Consider the following 17,906-nt stretch of genomic DNA (forward strand, 5'->3'; position numbering starts at 1 on the left):
AACCATTTGTATTATTATTCTAAGTAGCAGTAGTAGCTGTAGTGACAGCAGCAGTAGAGAAATCAAAATACCACTTTGGACAGAAGGTATTGGCAAAGTGAAAAAAAAAAATGGACAAATATTTTTGATGACAAAAAGGCAACTAATATTTGAAAAATCTACATGTTATTTTCATGGTTTCAGCCATTTGTTGCCTCCGTTATGATATGTTTCAATAGGTTACCATTTCACTCACTTGGGACATGATGCCAACTGAAGAGGTACATATCAGAAGCATTTATTAAGGACATTGTTACCATGTTAGGTAATGATTTTACAATTCTACACATAAAATCATTCTCCCATAAAAGAAAATTCAGTCATCATCTACTCACCCCATGCAGTTAGAAAGTTTGGTGAAGCTTTGTAGTACACGAAACATTTCTCACAATTATGGTTTCAACTTAAGAAAATAAGTCAATTATGGACCAGTCAACAAAAGGAGCTGACCTGTACTCTGAGAAGGTAGTCGACAGTAGAGATAATGATGTTGACGGTCGTATTATTCCCTGTTTGTGTCCTCAAATAGTTCTGGAAATCTGAAAAAGGATATTGCAAAATATCGTAATTTTGTGCTTGTAAAATGTGTTCAAACAAATAACAGTAGTGGTAACATTTTTGTAAATTATTGGGTCAAACTTCATATTGTAAGTAAGTTATTTGAAATTTATTTTAAATAACCCCCTAATTACCACAATTATTACCTCCATTTTTAATTACCCCAACATGTTTCAATAATAAATGGCAGTTAATAAATAGCTGGTAATTTCTTTTAAACATTCCAGTTTTCCTAAATGTCTTTTTTTTAATAGTTAGCCACTATAAATTGCTTATTACTGACATTCAACTTCGTAATCGAGAATCAAGTTACCAATTTCCCATTTTAAAAGTTGAGTTCCATAATTGCCTATTGAGGCCTAAAAGACTCACTCTAAATGTCACCTTTTTATAAAAAAAAAACCCCAATACATTAAGAAATAAATAAATAAAAGGAAAATAAATGTGATATTCATTTAAGTGTGTATATGTGTGTGTGTGTGTGTGTGTGTGTGTGTGTGTCAGTGAGAGAGAATGTGACAGAGAAACAGATAACACCCAATCGTTGATTGTTAAATTGGTAGGAATGTAAATGGTTAAAAAATGCACAGTACCTAATTGTATTGACCTGCAGAAGTTGGTCAGAAACTAGTTGTAACAACTCACCTCAATTTAGTGGCCTGTTGAGGGGAATTTGGACAGAAACTAGCTGGAAATTAAAATGGCATGATCAGCAGAAGTAAAGCAGGAACCAGTTGGAAGTTTCCTGGAAATGTATTTAGAAAATGACCAGCTATTTATTAACCGCTTGGTGGAAAACAGCAGAATATTGATATTAAATTAAACTGAGGTGATTTTCAATTAACTTGAAGGTAATTATTGTGGTAACTTGGGGGTAATTGTTGCTTGGTAAATACCACGTACTTACCATGAAATTTCTGGACCAGTAAAATGAAGTGTGACCAAATATTGCATGACATTTTGTATTATGCCTCAGACACCAGGATAAAATCTACACAGATGAAATCTTATTGGGTGCTCAGACCGAACACAAGGAGAATTTTTGCGCGTTTAAATTACATACAAAGTCAATGCAAAGTGGAATTTGCATATACTCACGAATACACAAATACCACATATTTGTGAGTATATTGAACTCTCAGTGAAAAAAGACCCGGCAATGTCGGTAAAAGAGAGTCGGTTGTAGAGCCAAATCTTCAGGGGAAACAGCCGTGACAGAGTCCCATCAGATTCTGCTCTGATCCAGAGCTTTTTACAGACGGGAGGAGAGCTCAAAGATGACTTTATAAACATTTGGGATTAAAAAAAGTTTAGGATTTATCTTCACTCCTACTGTTTATCAACCTGAATGTAGCAGAGATCTGCAGAGGTGCCCCCCCTTGTCGGGTGTTTACATTCTGTAATGTTGACTGCTGAATGGAGCTGGAGCTGGAGAGGAAGTGTACTTTTTAATGAAAAGGAGAGGGGAAAAAGAAGATGGAGATCCTGAGTCGATGGTGAGTTGGCCTCCTGAATTCACCTGAGAGGCTAAACTGAATTTAACTACACACACAGACATACACACAAGGCATGGAGTATGCCATGATGCCTGCTAGCTTACAGCTAAAGTACAGTACAGTGTTCTGGCTGTTTGGCGCAAATACACACTTGTGCAAGTAACGTGAATAAAAATAAGTGACCCCACGATCAAACACACATGAGTACCGCAAGACAAAATTAATTTTGCATTTGGTCTGAACACATCATTATATTGTTAATAAAGGGCCCTTTAACGCATTAATCAGTGGATTAATAGAGACATGTAAAAACACATTTTCAATCTGCAATCGCATACTCTTTGTGAGGAATTTGCAGTTAAATAATTTCTAAAGCTCAACAAAGGTTGAGTTGGTAGCCAGCAGACATTCTCCTCAGATAAACCAGAGAACTTGCACACACACACACACACACCTGAGTTGTGTCCTTCACAGAGCAGCTGCAGGAAGCGGAAAAGGTCACAGGTGAACTCATCATCCTGCATGACCTTCTCACCTGGCCAGAGAGAAGAAACACACACCCACACACATACATGCACACACACACACACACACACACACACGCACATACACAGACAGACACACATGCAGACACACATATGCACAAGCACATACACAGGTATGCACAAACATACACACAAGAACACATGCATGTGCAAACATACACATGAATGCACACACACATTCATATATACAGACACACATACACATAAAGAAAGTCAGAGAACAGAGGAGACAAAAGCAGACAACATATAGGAGAGGGATAGACAGACAAGAAGATGGAGAGTGAAGCAGTGTTAAAAAGAGATAGTGCTAATGTGAGAAAATCCCCAGTGTTTTCTTTCAATAAAAGGTGAATGGTCATAAAACACCATTCTTACCTAACAAAAACACACACACACACACACACACACACACACACACACACACACACACACACACACACACACACACACACTTTTGGATGAGCAGTGGGCAGCCACAGCACTTGGTGGTGGAGTGATGTGGATTGGTTTTTAAACTGCAGCATTTTATAGTCAGGACTAGATTTAGACTCCTCATGTTTTCTCAAAGCTGCTTTGGTTTACAGTATAACGTGCTGGTAGCTGCCTGAAATTGTAGCTTCTGCATAGATTAAAAATACATTGAGGAAGTCGAGGACAGCTTCTCTGACTGTGTTAAAATGCTGCTTTGAACCGTGTGGAATGCAAAAGGAAAAGAGGATCAGAGAACAGAAGATGAGACACTATACAATAACTTATACAATAACATTAACAGACACATTAACAGAATACATCCATAAAGTATGACCACAAACTGAACTGGGCTGAGGGAGAAAAATCTGTAGGTCTGAAACAAGACTGAAAGTGCATTTTTCTTTATCAATGCAGATAATTTAGTGGCAGTGCGACATTTCCTTATCTATAGATCAGTCCCACCAGGATGTCAGAGGTTTAGTTTTACTTATGGCACAAAAAGACTGCATTTGTGCTGACTGTAGCTGATATCCATTTGTACAATGCCAAACAAAACTTGGTATGACTAATACAAAAATATCAGGTGAAAATAGTTTAATCAATCATCAATACAAAATAACTGCTTGAAAGATTAGAAAACTGATGGAGCATTTATAGTGGAGACACAGGGATGCAGTGATTAGTATTGTTGCCTCAAGGCGCAAACATGCTGGTTTCAATCCAGATCCTGTCCAGGGTGTACCATGCTTTTCACCCAATGAGTGCTTGGATTTGCTCAACCCTATGATCCTGATCAGGATAAGGGGGCAGAGATAAATTGTCCTCGACCTCCACATAACATTCAAGAGGTATGTCAATCAAGAAAGCCCACAAGTACCCAGAGCCATCTTCATCTTAGGCAAATCTCCTTCATTTCTGGTGGCTCAACTTCCTCGGTGACTTCACCAGAATATGGGCTTCCCTTAAGTCTCAAGTCTCCTCCACAATGGTTGTGTTGTTTGGACTCGGGAGTTCCTGAAAATGTTCCTTTCATTGACAAACAATATCGCCATCAATGTCTGCAGTTCAGCTGCTTTGCTTAAAACAGTCTGGGACTTCCTAAGTCATCTAATGTCTTTCTGAGACCTTTTTGAGGTCCATCTCTTTGGCTGCCCCACCCAAACTACTCCTACGTCTACAGCACAGAAGCTGCATTCCTTCTGGCCTCTGAACATCTGTCTATTGCTTCAGGCTCTTGGTTAATACATGCAGTTTTATTTTTGTAAAGGTGAGTTGTTGCACATTCCTGTAATCTCCAGTACATTCTGGTTTTGAATTAGGTTTCCATATGAAAATAGAGCATTATACCGCTTTTCCACCAAAAATAGTGGTTCTACACAGGTTTTTTTAAACACGGGTCAACCTGCTAAAAATCACCTATTGACCCCATTCCCACTTCCCAGGCAAGGCAGTCTGTCTGTGATATTTGTCTGAAGGATTACTTTGTATGTCACTGACGTCATGTTTCACGTCACCAATGCGCCGTAAACAGTTGTAACAGAGAAGTAAACAACAATAAACCCATCGTGAAGGGGCATCTGTAAAACGGCGGATCAATTATTTTGAGCGTCACAACCTCCGCAAAATGACTTGTTCACTATCAAAATTTGAGCCATTTGGTCCATTAACATTTGCGAAGTCTAGAAAAGCCGCACAATTAAATTATTTTATCCCCATTAAAGTTAGCCAGGCGCTAAACTGGAAGTCAGCTGGCTCGGTCGCAATCAAGGTATTTTCATAGCCAGTTAGTCGAGCTTTTTTGGCTTCAAAACACCACTGAGCAGCTTTCATAGGGATGAACGGGGCTCCACTTCCAACACTGTGTCCAGTAATAAAACTTCTTTAATAGACTGCATCCAAAATTCCTTCTTTATTTAGGAGCCACCACTGGATGTTGATCATCACTTCACGCAGTGGAATTTAGCGTGTTCATCCGGGTCTTATGTTTAGATCAAAGCCCAGCAGGGGTGACAATAACCCATTTCTACTGCAGAGTCAATTGACCTGGGTGTAAATACAGAGTTACACGTTCCCATTGCACACAAAAGCTCAATCTTTAAGGGTGTGGGATTTTTGACTGGTGGAAAAGGGGTATTAGGTCATTTGCAAGAATTCTTCAAGATTTGACCAGAAATTTTGTGAGGATGGGAGGATTGTTAGCTCACATAAAAAATGTGAGGATTGGTTGAATTTGTGTAAATTCATTTGATGACAGGTCTTAAATCCCTGGATGGACTGATATATGGAGTGTGTAAATCTTAAGGTTTTACTTTCCCAGAAGACATAAAAAGGGGCAATGTGTTAGAACTTAACTCCAAACAGTACACACATCATCAGAGTAACCGCTAACAGCTGTGGTCCTGTGAGCTGAGTCTGCCCTGACTGGGAGCTGTTGGTGTTGTTTACACAGCTAGCACAGGAGCTCTAGACTGCCAAGATGGGGGGTTTTCAGGTCTGGGATAGAAGCGTTCCAGCAGGGACTGCTGGCGAGGAGCGGAGCCAGAATGGGCTCCTAGTGAATATGGCTGGACCAGGGGCCAAGCACTGCCTCCAAGACTGACGGAGGTCAGTTTGACAACAGGAAATACATTACTGAGGTGATCTACAGTGGCTCCGACCAGGACTCTGACTCTGGGTATGGCAAAGACACAGCGGATTCATGTGAGGACAGAAGGGGCGTGAAGTGGAAGAGGAGCAAGAGGGAGGTCAGCCATCAGTAAGGCCTGAGCTATATGATTGGACTATTGCCTCTTGTGGCACAAAGTAACATTATGAGACAGAAAGGGCTGGGGCACCTTTAATAACCCCAACCCTAGTTCTACAGTTATTGATGATATGCCAATAAAACTCAGCATTGAATATTTTTATACATACAATAATTTATATTACATCTTAGAAGTCACAATAACAGCATTTATGATGTGATCTTTGGAATTTTCTAATGTAGTGAATAACACTGTTTCTCTTACCAAAACAGATATCTAATGTTTTTAATGACACTCAATTTGTTTTCTAGAATTGAAAGAGTAAGTAAGTATTGTAAGTAAGCTGAAAATACTATTTATGATTGGCTAAAGGCACTTTCAGGCTTATTCCCAACACAATGATACATCAGATGAGGGGAATACATTTTTCACAGTTTAAAAAAATAATGAGAGCATATTCACATTTTATTCTTAATATTTCAACTAAGTAAAATAAGTAAGTAAATTTCTGTTTAAAGTTAAGTATAAAAATTGACAATCTACAGATGTAGTGCACAGTGAATGCACATAAAATATCCTCTAGTCCATCAACACCTCTAAGGCTGAAACACTATGCACAGTATAATGCATGAATACAACTACAACTAAATCATGAATTTAAAAGTACGATACTGGGGTGAAAATAAGTCAAAACATAAAATCATTAAAAAAGGACAGATAACTCAAATGAATTTTTTTCTTGTAAGCAAAACAGTCATGAAAGACAAGATCACTGACTAAAGACGACAGCTCAGCCAGTGAACAGAGAAAAGAAAGGAGGAAGGAAGGGCAGAAGGATCAGAGATCACCCCCTCCTCTCACAGAGCAGCATGACCAACAACAGCCACTGCAATGCCCAAGGTGCAAAGAGGAGGTATAGACAAAACAGAATGGATGAAAAGGCAGAGATGAGAAACAAGCAAGGCTGCAACTACTGGCTAATAATGTTTTTTTTTATTGTTCATTTTTTTCTCACATGAATCTAAACATTAAAATAATCTCTAACGCAGAGCACATTAATAAAAATTAAACTGTCCTTAAAGCTCTTAAAAACAATCGAAGTGTTCCTCTGTATAATATTGTATTGTTCTAATCTTTTTGACGTTCTTGATGTAAATAAGTCATTTTGCAACATTTGAATAAATGGCATTCATATTATGTTGTTTAATTATTAAAATGAGGGTAGGCAATAACAACTCTCTGTGTAAACACAGGTCAGTGGCACTGCAAAATACACCCTCCAAAAATCAACACCTTAAACAATTTAAAGAAAAAACAAACACTAAAATCTTCATGAAGGTAGGATTCATTGCAGAGCGGTTGTATTATGTCACGTTCACATTACAGGGTTTTATCTCTAATATTGCCATCGGCAACGGTTTTTGGAGTTCGCCAAAAAAAACAAACCTTGATCAGAGGCAGATCAGTGTGAGCTCCTGTGAACAACTATTGGTATGTGTGAACTGTTGAAAGACACAAAGAGTTATGATCTGCTGCTTTCTATTGTTCCCTGTTTTTACGGCACGTTCATAATGACAAAGAAAAAAACTAAACAGAAAGCTACCTTGTCTCCCAGCACTGGTTAAGGACTCAACTGCCCATTTTTAGCAGGTTTATTTTGTTTAAAAAACCCACATAACGTGCTAAATTTGGTGTAAAATTGTTAAAATTGGTTAACCTTTCACATTGCACATATTCATTTAGATTAGAAAAATACTGATGACTGCAGCTTTACTATCATTTTCTGTTGGGTATTTTTTGTATTTGTTGCAGCCCCAAGAGAGTGAGCCAGAAAAAGACAGGGATAGTGGCTGAGAACACAGAAGGGATTGTTCACTTCACAACAAATAACAACCAGCACAATAACCATCTCCATTACTGAGACAAAACAACCAGCTGACTTTAAGTCGAATACATGACCAAGAGGGCGGTGGTGGAGGATGAGGGTGTGGTAAACAGTCATATTAGTAATTTTTCAAATGTGCCAGATACTGTACAAATCCTGAGAGGGAGGCAAAAAATGGGTTCTGTTTTAGATGGCAGGTTGTGACACTACAGCTTTAATGGTTCTACTTCTGCCTTGACATGTCTTGATTTTTAAATCTTAACATCTACATATATTCCAAAACAAGTCATCATAATATCATCATCAGTTTGCTCGTTGTGAAAGAGAATGACATGAAAAATTTTACATCAAAATTCAAAAATAGACTTAAATCAGTATTGAAAGACCAACTACAAAACCAACCATAGAGCGACAGTTGGCCTAACGGGGAAAAAAAAAAAAAGATTAGAATGATGAGGGTACGGCAGAAAAGTAGCTACAAGCACAGAGCAGGTAAGGACTAGGTTTGAAGGTCTACACTCAGGACCTGGACAGAACTGACACAACAACTAACCAACCATAGAGAAAGAGAGAGAGATATAGAGAGGGACCAACCAACACACAAGAAAATGGCAGGAGGCATAATTACCACGCTCATGAGTGATGACTGAGGAAGGGAAGAAAGTGCAGTAAACCAAAATGAGAAAAGGAAAACAGGGGGAAGAAAGAAAGAGAGAAAGAAAGTAAGAAACAAAGAAAGAAACAAAGAAAAAGATTACATATAGGGAAAAGAGCTTTGATAATTCCCAATTTAGTTTTTTGGTCAACATGAAAAAAATAATGTGTCGACAAAAAACCTGTACAGCTCAGTAAAACTAAAACTCAATAGGAGTTGTCTAAAAGAAATGTTAATAAATATATTAACACCAATACCTTGTGCTTTTTTTTGTTTTTCATCTTTTATTTTATTGTGTACATGCATCCACAGTGAACCTGCTTTTGTTAACAGAGCATTTTAAAAGCTAGTCTGAGTGATGACTGTATTGTATTGTGTTGAATTTAAAAGACAATAATGATGGCACCTCTGCCTTATAATATCATGCAGAAATCATTAGATGTCTCTGTTGTGACTACTAAGAACCAATGATCAACTACAGCAGTAAGGAGACTTCCCACAACATGAACTGAAAAAAGATAAAGGACTCTATCTTACACCAGGTAAGAAGTGGCGCACAGTGCAGTGCAAGGGTCATTCCTAGTTTCAGACTGACGCAGTTGTCATTTTCACGCCCAGTGCCTACATTATGTAAACAGCTAATGTACTTGTGCCCACCTGTACACCCCTGGGCGTGTTGGTCTTAAAATGAGGTGTGGTCAGGCGCACTGATGGCATACTGCTATGTTTAGGCAGAAAGTGATAGCACCATTGACGAACAAAAAGCTGGTCTAAAGTCAATGGCACAGAATTTTCCTGCTATTTAAATAATTCAACGTTTTTATTAAATTATCATTTTCATTATTGTATTATTCAGAATGTAAGATGGGCCTACAAAGGCAGGTCCACAATGGGTGTACACTCTGATTTAATTATTAGAAAGGCTCCTTTCAGTCATTTCAGTCTTTTCATCATTTCATTGTTTCCATGTCAGCCATGCCACTGTAACAAATATAATGGCACATTTAAAACCAAAAGCTGTAGTTATGAACTTGACAAGACAGAGGAAACTCTCCAGAGGAAACCTAATTCAACTGTTAGCTTCTGAAATAAATATTTTTAGACCGCTCTGATCAGGAGGATGGCTGCTTTATTCCAAACTATTTTACTGTACAGATCTGAACTGTGTGTGTGAACTGTTGACGTGTAGAGAAACACAAAACAGTAATTGACATGAAATCCTGACTGATCCTTTCAACTCAATCAGTGAATTGAAGCTGGCTCTCTCTTAATGGAGAGATACACATATCGTTTCTGCTGCTGGAGGATCATTGCAGGTATTGTCATTAATATTTTCCGCAGTAAAGACGTATCTCACCCACCCCCATCCCATCTGCTATTAATGAAAATGATCATGATCCGTTGTGCCTGGTCCATGCATACAAACACAGATGTGCAGCAGCGCTCCTCCTCCTCCTACTGAGTTAAAGGATAACTACCGTTTTTTACAACCTGGACCTTATTTCCAGCTAAATATATGGTCATTTACTCACCCAGATAACTTTGGTGTCATTCGGCGTCGTTCGGACGAAATTAGATCCAGCGGAGCGCCGATATATCCATATAATGCGAGTAACGGGGCATCGACACACAGCCTCTATATAACGCATTATCTACCACGAAACTAGTTCATTTCACCAATATTTTGTTACGATATGCTAGCGCTATTCCCCTCTGAGTCCGGGCTCGTCTGTTGTCAACATCCGGGGTCTGTAGGTTGCCCTACTACCTCTGACCTGGAAGATGTCGTCTCTGAGCTGCGCGCCCACCCGCGACAGCCCGGCTTGTTTACCTGTAGCTGCTACTGCTAGTTTGACCCCGGATGTTGATAACGGACGAGCCCGGACTCAGAGGGGAATAGCACTAGCATATCGTAACAAAATGTTGGTGAAATGAACTAGTTTCGTGGCAGATAATGCGTTATAGAGGCTGTGTGTCGCTGCCCCGTCACTCACATTATATGGATATATCGGTGCTACGCTGGATCTAATTTCGTCCGAACGACTTCAAATGACACCAAAGTTATCTGGGTGAGTAAATGACCATATATTTTGCTAGAAATAAGGTCCAGGTTGTAAAAAACGTTAGTTATCCTTTAATAGTGGTGAATTTTTTTATTTATTTATTTTTTTTGTCATATTTTATTCAAGAAAATGCAGCAGGACAGTGTAAAACGCAAGGGTATGGAACATAAGACATTCTCAGTTTTTTTTCATTTTTCTATCCTGGCTCAGGACTCCGTGGTCCTTCTGCCAACCCTCCCACAGACCCCTTCAACAAAGGACAACCTAGTTGTTGGTATAGAAAGCAGGGAAAATAATAATACAATGAATAAATAAATAAATGCATAAATAAAGATAAATTTAAATAAATAGGTAAATAAATGACAGGACGTAACTTAACAAGTAAAAGAAAACATGCATTCACATAAATAAACATAAAATAAGTGTACAATATAACAAGTAGAATAGTCTTAGAATAAAAAATAGATGAATGAGCAAATATATAAATTACTATAAAGGCCAGCACTACTTGTACACCACCTTTTGTGGCACCCACCTCCATACATGTGCATGGGATGAAGGCGGGGGACAGGACGGGCGACAGACAGGCAGCAACACAACAAATAGTTGGCAAGACAGCAGACACGGTCAGAACATAGCACTACTGAGAAAGTTCCCCTGCAGGAATCCGATCTAAATAACTAATTAATGGTTGCCAATGAGAGTAAAATTTATCAGATGACCCTCCCAAAGAAAATGTAATTTTTTCCAGACTTAGGAAGGACATAACATCACCTATCCAGGATTTAAAAGATGGGGGTAGGGATGATTTCCACTGTAACAAAATTCTCCTGCGTGCAATTAGTGAGATGAAAGCAGTTACATTAATTTGAATGTTTGTCATAGTGTTACTGTCCTCCGGTCTCCCAAAGATAGCTATGTGGGGGGATGGTGAAATCTGGGTCTGTAATATGTCAGAGACCGTCTTAAAGAATGTTTCCCAGAAGTTTGGGGCACAGCCAAAACATGTGTGCTAAGTCACATGGGGAGAGTGAGCATCTATTACATTTATCCTCTACCGTATCTGGGTAAATTTTGGCAAGTTTGGCTTTGCTATAGTGAGCCCTGTGCATCACTTTAAACTGAATAAGGCTAAGCCGGGTGCAAGAGGAGGATGAGTTCACAGCTTCTAAAGCCTTCCACCAGAAGTGATCAGAAAGGTTAATCTGTAATTCGCTTTCCCAGTTTGCTTTAATTTTCTCAGCCATACTTTCACTAGTTGGCAAGACAAGTTCATATAAATAAGAGACATGTCCCTTAGATAAAGCGCCAGCAGGTAGTATAAGGTCTAAGCCACTGGAAGGCAGGATTTGAGAAAATGTTGGAGTGTGTGTCCTCACAAAGTCCCGTAATGAAAAAAATCTGACTGGTTTAGCCCAAATGTGGCACGCAGCTGATTGAAACTAGCGAAAGACCCACCCACATACAGGTTCTCCAAATATCGTAGGCCCCTTTTAGCAAGAGTCAACCTTGGATCAATACTAGCTGGCAAGAAGAGGTGGTTATTACAGATAGGGGTGGACTGTGGAAGAGTGGACCACTTAGAATGTCGCCTAATTTGTGCCCATATCTTTAAAGTGGCGGTAACAATGGGGTTATCCGTGTACTGTGAGAGAGGAGTGGGTAGTGTGCTCCATGCCAGAGCCTGTGGTAAAGAGGAGATACAAGAGGCAGTCTCAAGTTGGCACCAGCTGCTCTGTGGAGAAGTGAACCATAGCATGTTTGCAGCCCAATAATAACATTGGAATTGGGTAAGCCCAGTCTGCCTAATGATCTACTCCGCTGTAGGAGGGTTCTACAGGTTCTAGGGTTCATGCCTGCCCATATGAATGTGGAGATGATGGAGTCAACAGTTTTAAAAAAAGATCTGGGCAGGAAGATGGGAATACATTGGAAAACATATAAATACCTTGGTAATACATTTATCTTAATTGTCTGTACCCTCCCCGCTAAAGAGAGAGGCAAATGGCCCATCTTTTGTAGGTCTGTCTTAATTTTCTCTGTCAGGGCTGTAAAATTGTGTTCTTTTAAGGTACAAATGGGCCATGTAATAAAAACACCTAAGTATTTGAACCCCAATTTGGAGAACTGAAATGGAATAGACAACGTTGACATTGTTGAGGCAGCCTGGTTAATGGGGAAGCATTCACTTTTTAGAATTCACTTTTTGAATGTTCAACTTATACCCAGAGAATGTCCCGAAGGAGTTCAGAATTGACATTATATGTGGTATACTAGACTCTGGGTTACGCACATACAGGAGTAAATTGTCTGCATATAACGAAACTTTGTGCTTCATTCCCCACCTCTGGATACCAAGGAATCTTGTTTCGGATTTCAGTGCTATTGAAAGTGGCTCGGTGGCAATTGCAAATAAAAGTGGGGAGAGCGGACACCCCTGGAGTGTACCACGAGAGAGAGGGAATAATTTAGAGCGATGAGTGTTTGTACATACTGATGCTTGAGGAGAAGTATAGAGCAAATGAATCCAGGAAACAAAGCTGTCACCGAAGCCAAATCTTCTCAGTGTGGAGAACAGGTAAGTCCACTCCACCATGTCGAAGGCCTTCTCAGCATCAAGGGATATGACTACCTCCGAGTCCGAGGGAGAAGGTTGAGTGTGAATGATGTCGAGTAGCCTTTGAATATTCGTGAACGAGTGTCGCTGCCTAATAAACCCCATTTGATCTTCAGATATGATTGAGGGTACAATTAAATCTAAACAATGGGCAAATACCTTGGCAAGAATTTTAACATGAACTGATAGAAGTGATATTGGACGGAACAATGAACAATTAAGATGATCTTTGTCTTTCTTAAGGATTAAAGAAATAGAAGCCTGTGCAAGAGTGGGTGGCAAAGTGCCCTGTTGGTGCGATTGTTGAAACATCTCTAGCAATAGTGGGGACAATTTATTACATTTTTTTAAATAAAATTCCACTGGAAACCCGCCAGGCCCTGGGGATTTTCCGTTGTGCATTGAAAGTTTTAAGGGGCTGTCAAGTAATTGTTGATTCTCTAATGATATTTTGGGCATGTCTAGCTGCACAAAGAATTGTGACAGTTCAATCCCACTGTCCGGGGACTCCAAAGTGTAAAGCTGGGAGTAAAATTCCCTGAAAGTGTGGTTAATCTCACCAGGGTCAGAGGTAATTGTACCTGTATTAGTACGAATTTGTGTTATCTGGTGGTGATTTTTTTTATGCAGTCAAATGGAGTTGTTGCTGGGACAGATGATTGGGAAACGGTGGACACAGAGCACCCAACAGCCAAGGACCACATGCCTGTGCCACAGACAGTATTTTAAATATCAATGTGCCAGGTCCTGGCGCACATGGCTCTTAAAGGGAATGGGAGATGACACATTGATTGGTTATTTTATGTTACGCCCGAAACACATCCATGACTAATTAAGAGTCTAAAAAGAACCCCTTTGCACCATGCGCTTTACTTTGCACCGAGATTATCCGCCGTTTAACAAGCAAAAGGGGGTTGGACACACTTGCGGCATGCGCTTTAGACCATGTGCAATACATTGTTTAAATACGTCTCAAAGACTGTCAAAACCATCATTTCAAACATACTTGCATGTTTTTTGTAAGAAAAATTAAGACCACAATCCTCAAAGCTATTTAGGTGGTTAATGGTAAATATATAGGTGACTAACAAGGCCTATTTTGGTCGCTGCATCATCAACATACTACAGAAAAGGACACTGCCTTGATGCCTGTATAAGTGAGATCATCTGAAAGAGTTAAAGAAAGTCTGAAATGTGATATACCTTCACAGAATAACTACATGTGTTCATCTTTTTTGTTTTAAACCAGAAACTACTTAAAACAAACTTGTTTTGCAGGTAATCGCACCTGTTGTAACATGATAATCTACAATAAACGCACCAATAATAATATCTAAATAATAATAATAATTATTATTATTATTATTATTATTACAAAATATTGAAGTAGGATGCCCTACTTTGTTATATGATGAATGTAATATGAATGTTATTGTTTTGAATTAGGAAATGCATCAGTATTCAGTATCAGGATTGTGAACATTTCTAACAAATGTATACACAGAAAATGTAACAGGTAAATTGCACACTCACTTGTACACCAGGAAATCATACTTGATAATGCATGTGAACAACAGGTAGTACTGCATTACCACTTAATAAAAATCAAGAAGACACTCAACCAAAGTGATGACAGGATAAATGGGACAAAGCAAGATAAAGAATGATGAGGTTTGAGGATAAAAAAAAAGAAATCTTCATGTATCGAAAGTAACAAACGATGCGAAACCAAAGAGTATCTTTCTTTTTCTACTTAAATGATCAATCAGGGCTGGAGACTTCTCCAGGACATCCTAACATAAACAGTTTTAATGTTTTCATGGGAGATTTTGATTTGGAGGAGGAGAAGTTTTTCATTTAACTATCTTAGAATCTACCCTTTAGTATTTCCCTATGAAACCAATGGTTTCAGCCAGCAGTGCTGTCTGGGTTTTATATAGATGGATTAATTATGGTGGCTTTTAAGAATCTTGTACCTGGTGAACAAAAGCATTTTAACATCAACATACTACAGAAAAGGACACAGTCAATTAACTTTTGTGTCTATTGCTATGATCATTCAACAATATAAATCAATGAGGTATGAACATAGTGAAGCTCACCTGATCCCTCCTCCGTCACCATCCCCAGCCCTTCTGCTTTGTTCTGCCTCTCAAATGCATTTAGATCCAGAACACTGAAACAAAGACAAACGTAATGTGAATCTCTTTTTTTGTGCTCCCTTCACTGAGCTTTATCATCCCTGTGATGTCTACAAGACATAAGTTTATTTTGTAAAAACAGTTGCTGTTTTGTGATGCTTTTATTTTGAAATGTATTTTTGTTAGTTGAAAGTCACATAATGTCCTGTCAGTCAGATCAGGAATGCAAGGAAGCCACATGTTAGATCAGCACATGAATCCAGTTGCATCTTCAGGAAAGGACTGATAAATCAATGCTGTAAGTTGTTTAATTTGATTATGTACATGTTTAAGTTAATATATTAAGGATTATTTGATTAAAATGTAGCTAATAAGTTAAGGCTAAAAGGCATTTTTTACAAGTCAACTATTTACAAGATAGGGCTAGTTCATGGCTTTGTATACAGTACAATGATAAGTTATAAAATAATGACACAAGATTTGCTTTTGTATTTTATTTTTATTGTAGTTTTCACTCCATGTCATTGTGAAGGAGTCGCCAGTAAACCAGTCTTCGATTACAACGACGACTCATCTCTTCATTTTGAATGGAGTTTAGCTCGGTGTTTAGTCTGCAGCTCTTGCGCTTTGATGAGAACACTAAAGTGAAAAGACAAGAGGAGATCAGTGTTATCAAAATGGCTTCCAAAAGTGGAAAATCATCAACCACAAGTTCAAGATTAACTGCCTCTTCAGCCAGCACAGCAGGACGTGCCAGGGCCAAGGCCGAGGCAGCTAAGATAAGAGCAGCTTACGCAGCTGAGAAACTTAAGCTGAAGTTAGAGTCAGCTAACAAGGAGTTGGAGGCAAGTGCTACAGAGGCAGAGAAAAAGAGAAGAGATGCTGAAATACAGTTTGAAAAAACTAGAATAGACACAGGACTAGAAGTTTTACAGCTACGATGTGAAGCAGAAGCTACAGCAGTGGAGGCACAGGTTTTGGAAAAGGCAGAAGCTACAAAGGTGATAGGCGAAGCTGAAGCAACAGAGGTTGGAACTAGAATCGAATGCACCAGTGACTATGTCCGTTCTCAAAACGCCCTGAAAGAAAGTGCCAACTCTCCATACTTACTGTTTGCTGGCCCATCTAGTACGGAGCCAGAACGCTTTGCCACACCCCCACACTCACCTGTTGTAAGACCAGCCCATGGGGAACCGTATGAGAGCTTCTTAATGCAGCAATCACTTGCAGTGGACACCCTGCAACCGTCATTAGATAACACCAACACAGAACTTAAAGCAGAGAATGACGTGTACTCACCTCTACCAATGAAAAACCAAGTCAAGACAGAACACCAGTCGCAAATATACAACCCGGATGGAAACAGGAAAACATACTTACCTCAACACACTAACAAAATATTTCAACCTTACACCCCTGAACTAAGGAACATGCACGCATCGCCCTATATTCCAAAACAACCTTCTCCAGTCAGGCCAACTCCTGTAGCAGAACCACTGGCACAGTATCAGACGAGACCTCACAACCTCAGGGTTGTACCAATTTGAAGAGAAGCCCGAAAACTACCGTGCATGGTATATTTCATTCACTAATACAATCAGTGGCATTAATCTGAGTGCAGCCCAGCAACTTGACCTCATGACAAAGTGGCTGGGGAAGGAGTCATGTGAATATGTAAAGCGCATGTACTTTCAGTGTATGTTGGCAATCCCACAGAGGCGCTACGCAAAGCATGGGAACGTCTACATGACTGTTATGCCACCCCAGAGATTATGGAAAGGTCGCTCTGTCAGCGGTTGGACAGTTTCCCAAGGTTCACCAACAGAGATCATGTCAAGCTACATGAGCTTGGTGACTTGTTGACCGAGATCCTTGGTGCCAAAGAAGATGGCTATCATACGGGTGTGTTGTATTTGGACACTTCACAAGGCATCTCACCAATCTCAGAAAAACTACCATTCCCACTCCAAGAGAAGTGGCTGTCCACGTACAAGGAAAACAACAATGGTCGGTTCCCTCCCTTCGAGTACTTCAGCGAATTTGTGTGTCATGAAGCCAAAAAGAGGAACGACCCTAGCTTCATGCATCAAGGAAGTGCTGCAACCCCTACCAAACCAGAGAGACATGCCTCGAGGAAATTCCATGACGACAGAACTCTCTCAGTACACAAAACTGACGTTTCCTCAACCAAAACCAACAAACTAACAAATGATGACCTGACCAAGACCTGCCAGATGCATAACAAACCACACTCTCTCCAGGATTGCAGAGCATTCAGAAACAAACCAATCAGAGAACGGAAGGCCTTCCTCAAGGAGAGAGGTATATGTTTCAAATTCTGTTTTTCCACTTCTCACCTTGCCAAGGACTGGAAGTCCTCAGTTAAATGCCTGGAATGTGATCGCACGTACCGTGTAACAGCGATGCATCCTGGCCCTCCACCTCAAACTCCAAAAGCTCCTTCACCACCACAAGAGGATGGCAGGGAGGGAGAAGTAGATGTTAAACAGGCTGTTATTAACTCAAGCTGTACAGAAGTTTGTGGCAAGGGCCAATGGAACCGCTCCTGTGCAAAGATCTGCCTCACAAAGGTATATCCAAAGGATGCTAGGCACAAGGCTGTCAATGCCTATGTGATAATGGACGGCCAGAGCAATCCCTCACTAGCCAAAACCACAGTTCGTCAGTCTCT

At 39.7% G+C, this 17,906-nt stretch overlaps 1 protein-coding gene across 13 annotated transcripts in view; it reads right to left on the bottom strand.

Moving 5' to 3' along the window:
• The window catches only part of ryr2a (ryanodine receptor 2a (cardiac)), a 333,069-nt gene that overhangs the window by 47,487 nt on the left and 267,676 nt on the right, over window positions 1-17,906 (bottom strand). For 10 of the 13 annotated variants that reach the window (XM_084342544.1, XM_084342552.1, XM_084342553.1 and 7 more), the window contains 4 exons: window positions 15,176-15,249; window positions 8,367-8,384; window positions 2,548-2,628; window positions 490-578 (listed from right to left, as the gene is read on the bottom strand). In XM_084342544.1, coding sequence (XP_084198670.1) covers window positions 490-578; window positions 2,548-2,628; window positions 8,367-8,384; window positions 15,176-15,249 — 262 coding nt within the window. The remainder of the gene's footprint in view (window positions 1-489; window positions 579-2,547; window positions 2,629-8,366; window positions 8,385-15,175; window positions 15,250-17,906) is intronic. The other 3 variants (XM_084342554.1, XM_084342546.1, XM_084342550.1) reach the window with 1 other exon arrangement.

Source organism: Pagrus pagrus, assembly GCF_965226575.1.
Source record: "Pagrus pagrus genome assembly, chromosome: 21".
In the NCBI taxonomy this organism is placed as follows: domain Eukaryota; kingdom Metazoa; phylum Chordata; class Actinopteri; order Spariformes; family Sparidae; genus Pagrus; species Pagrus pagrus.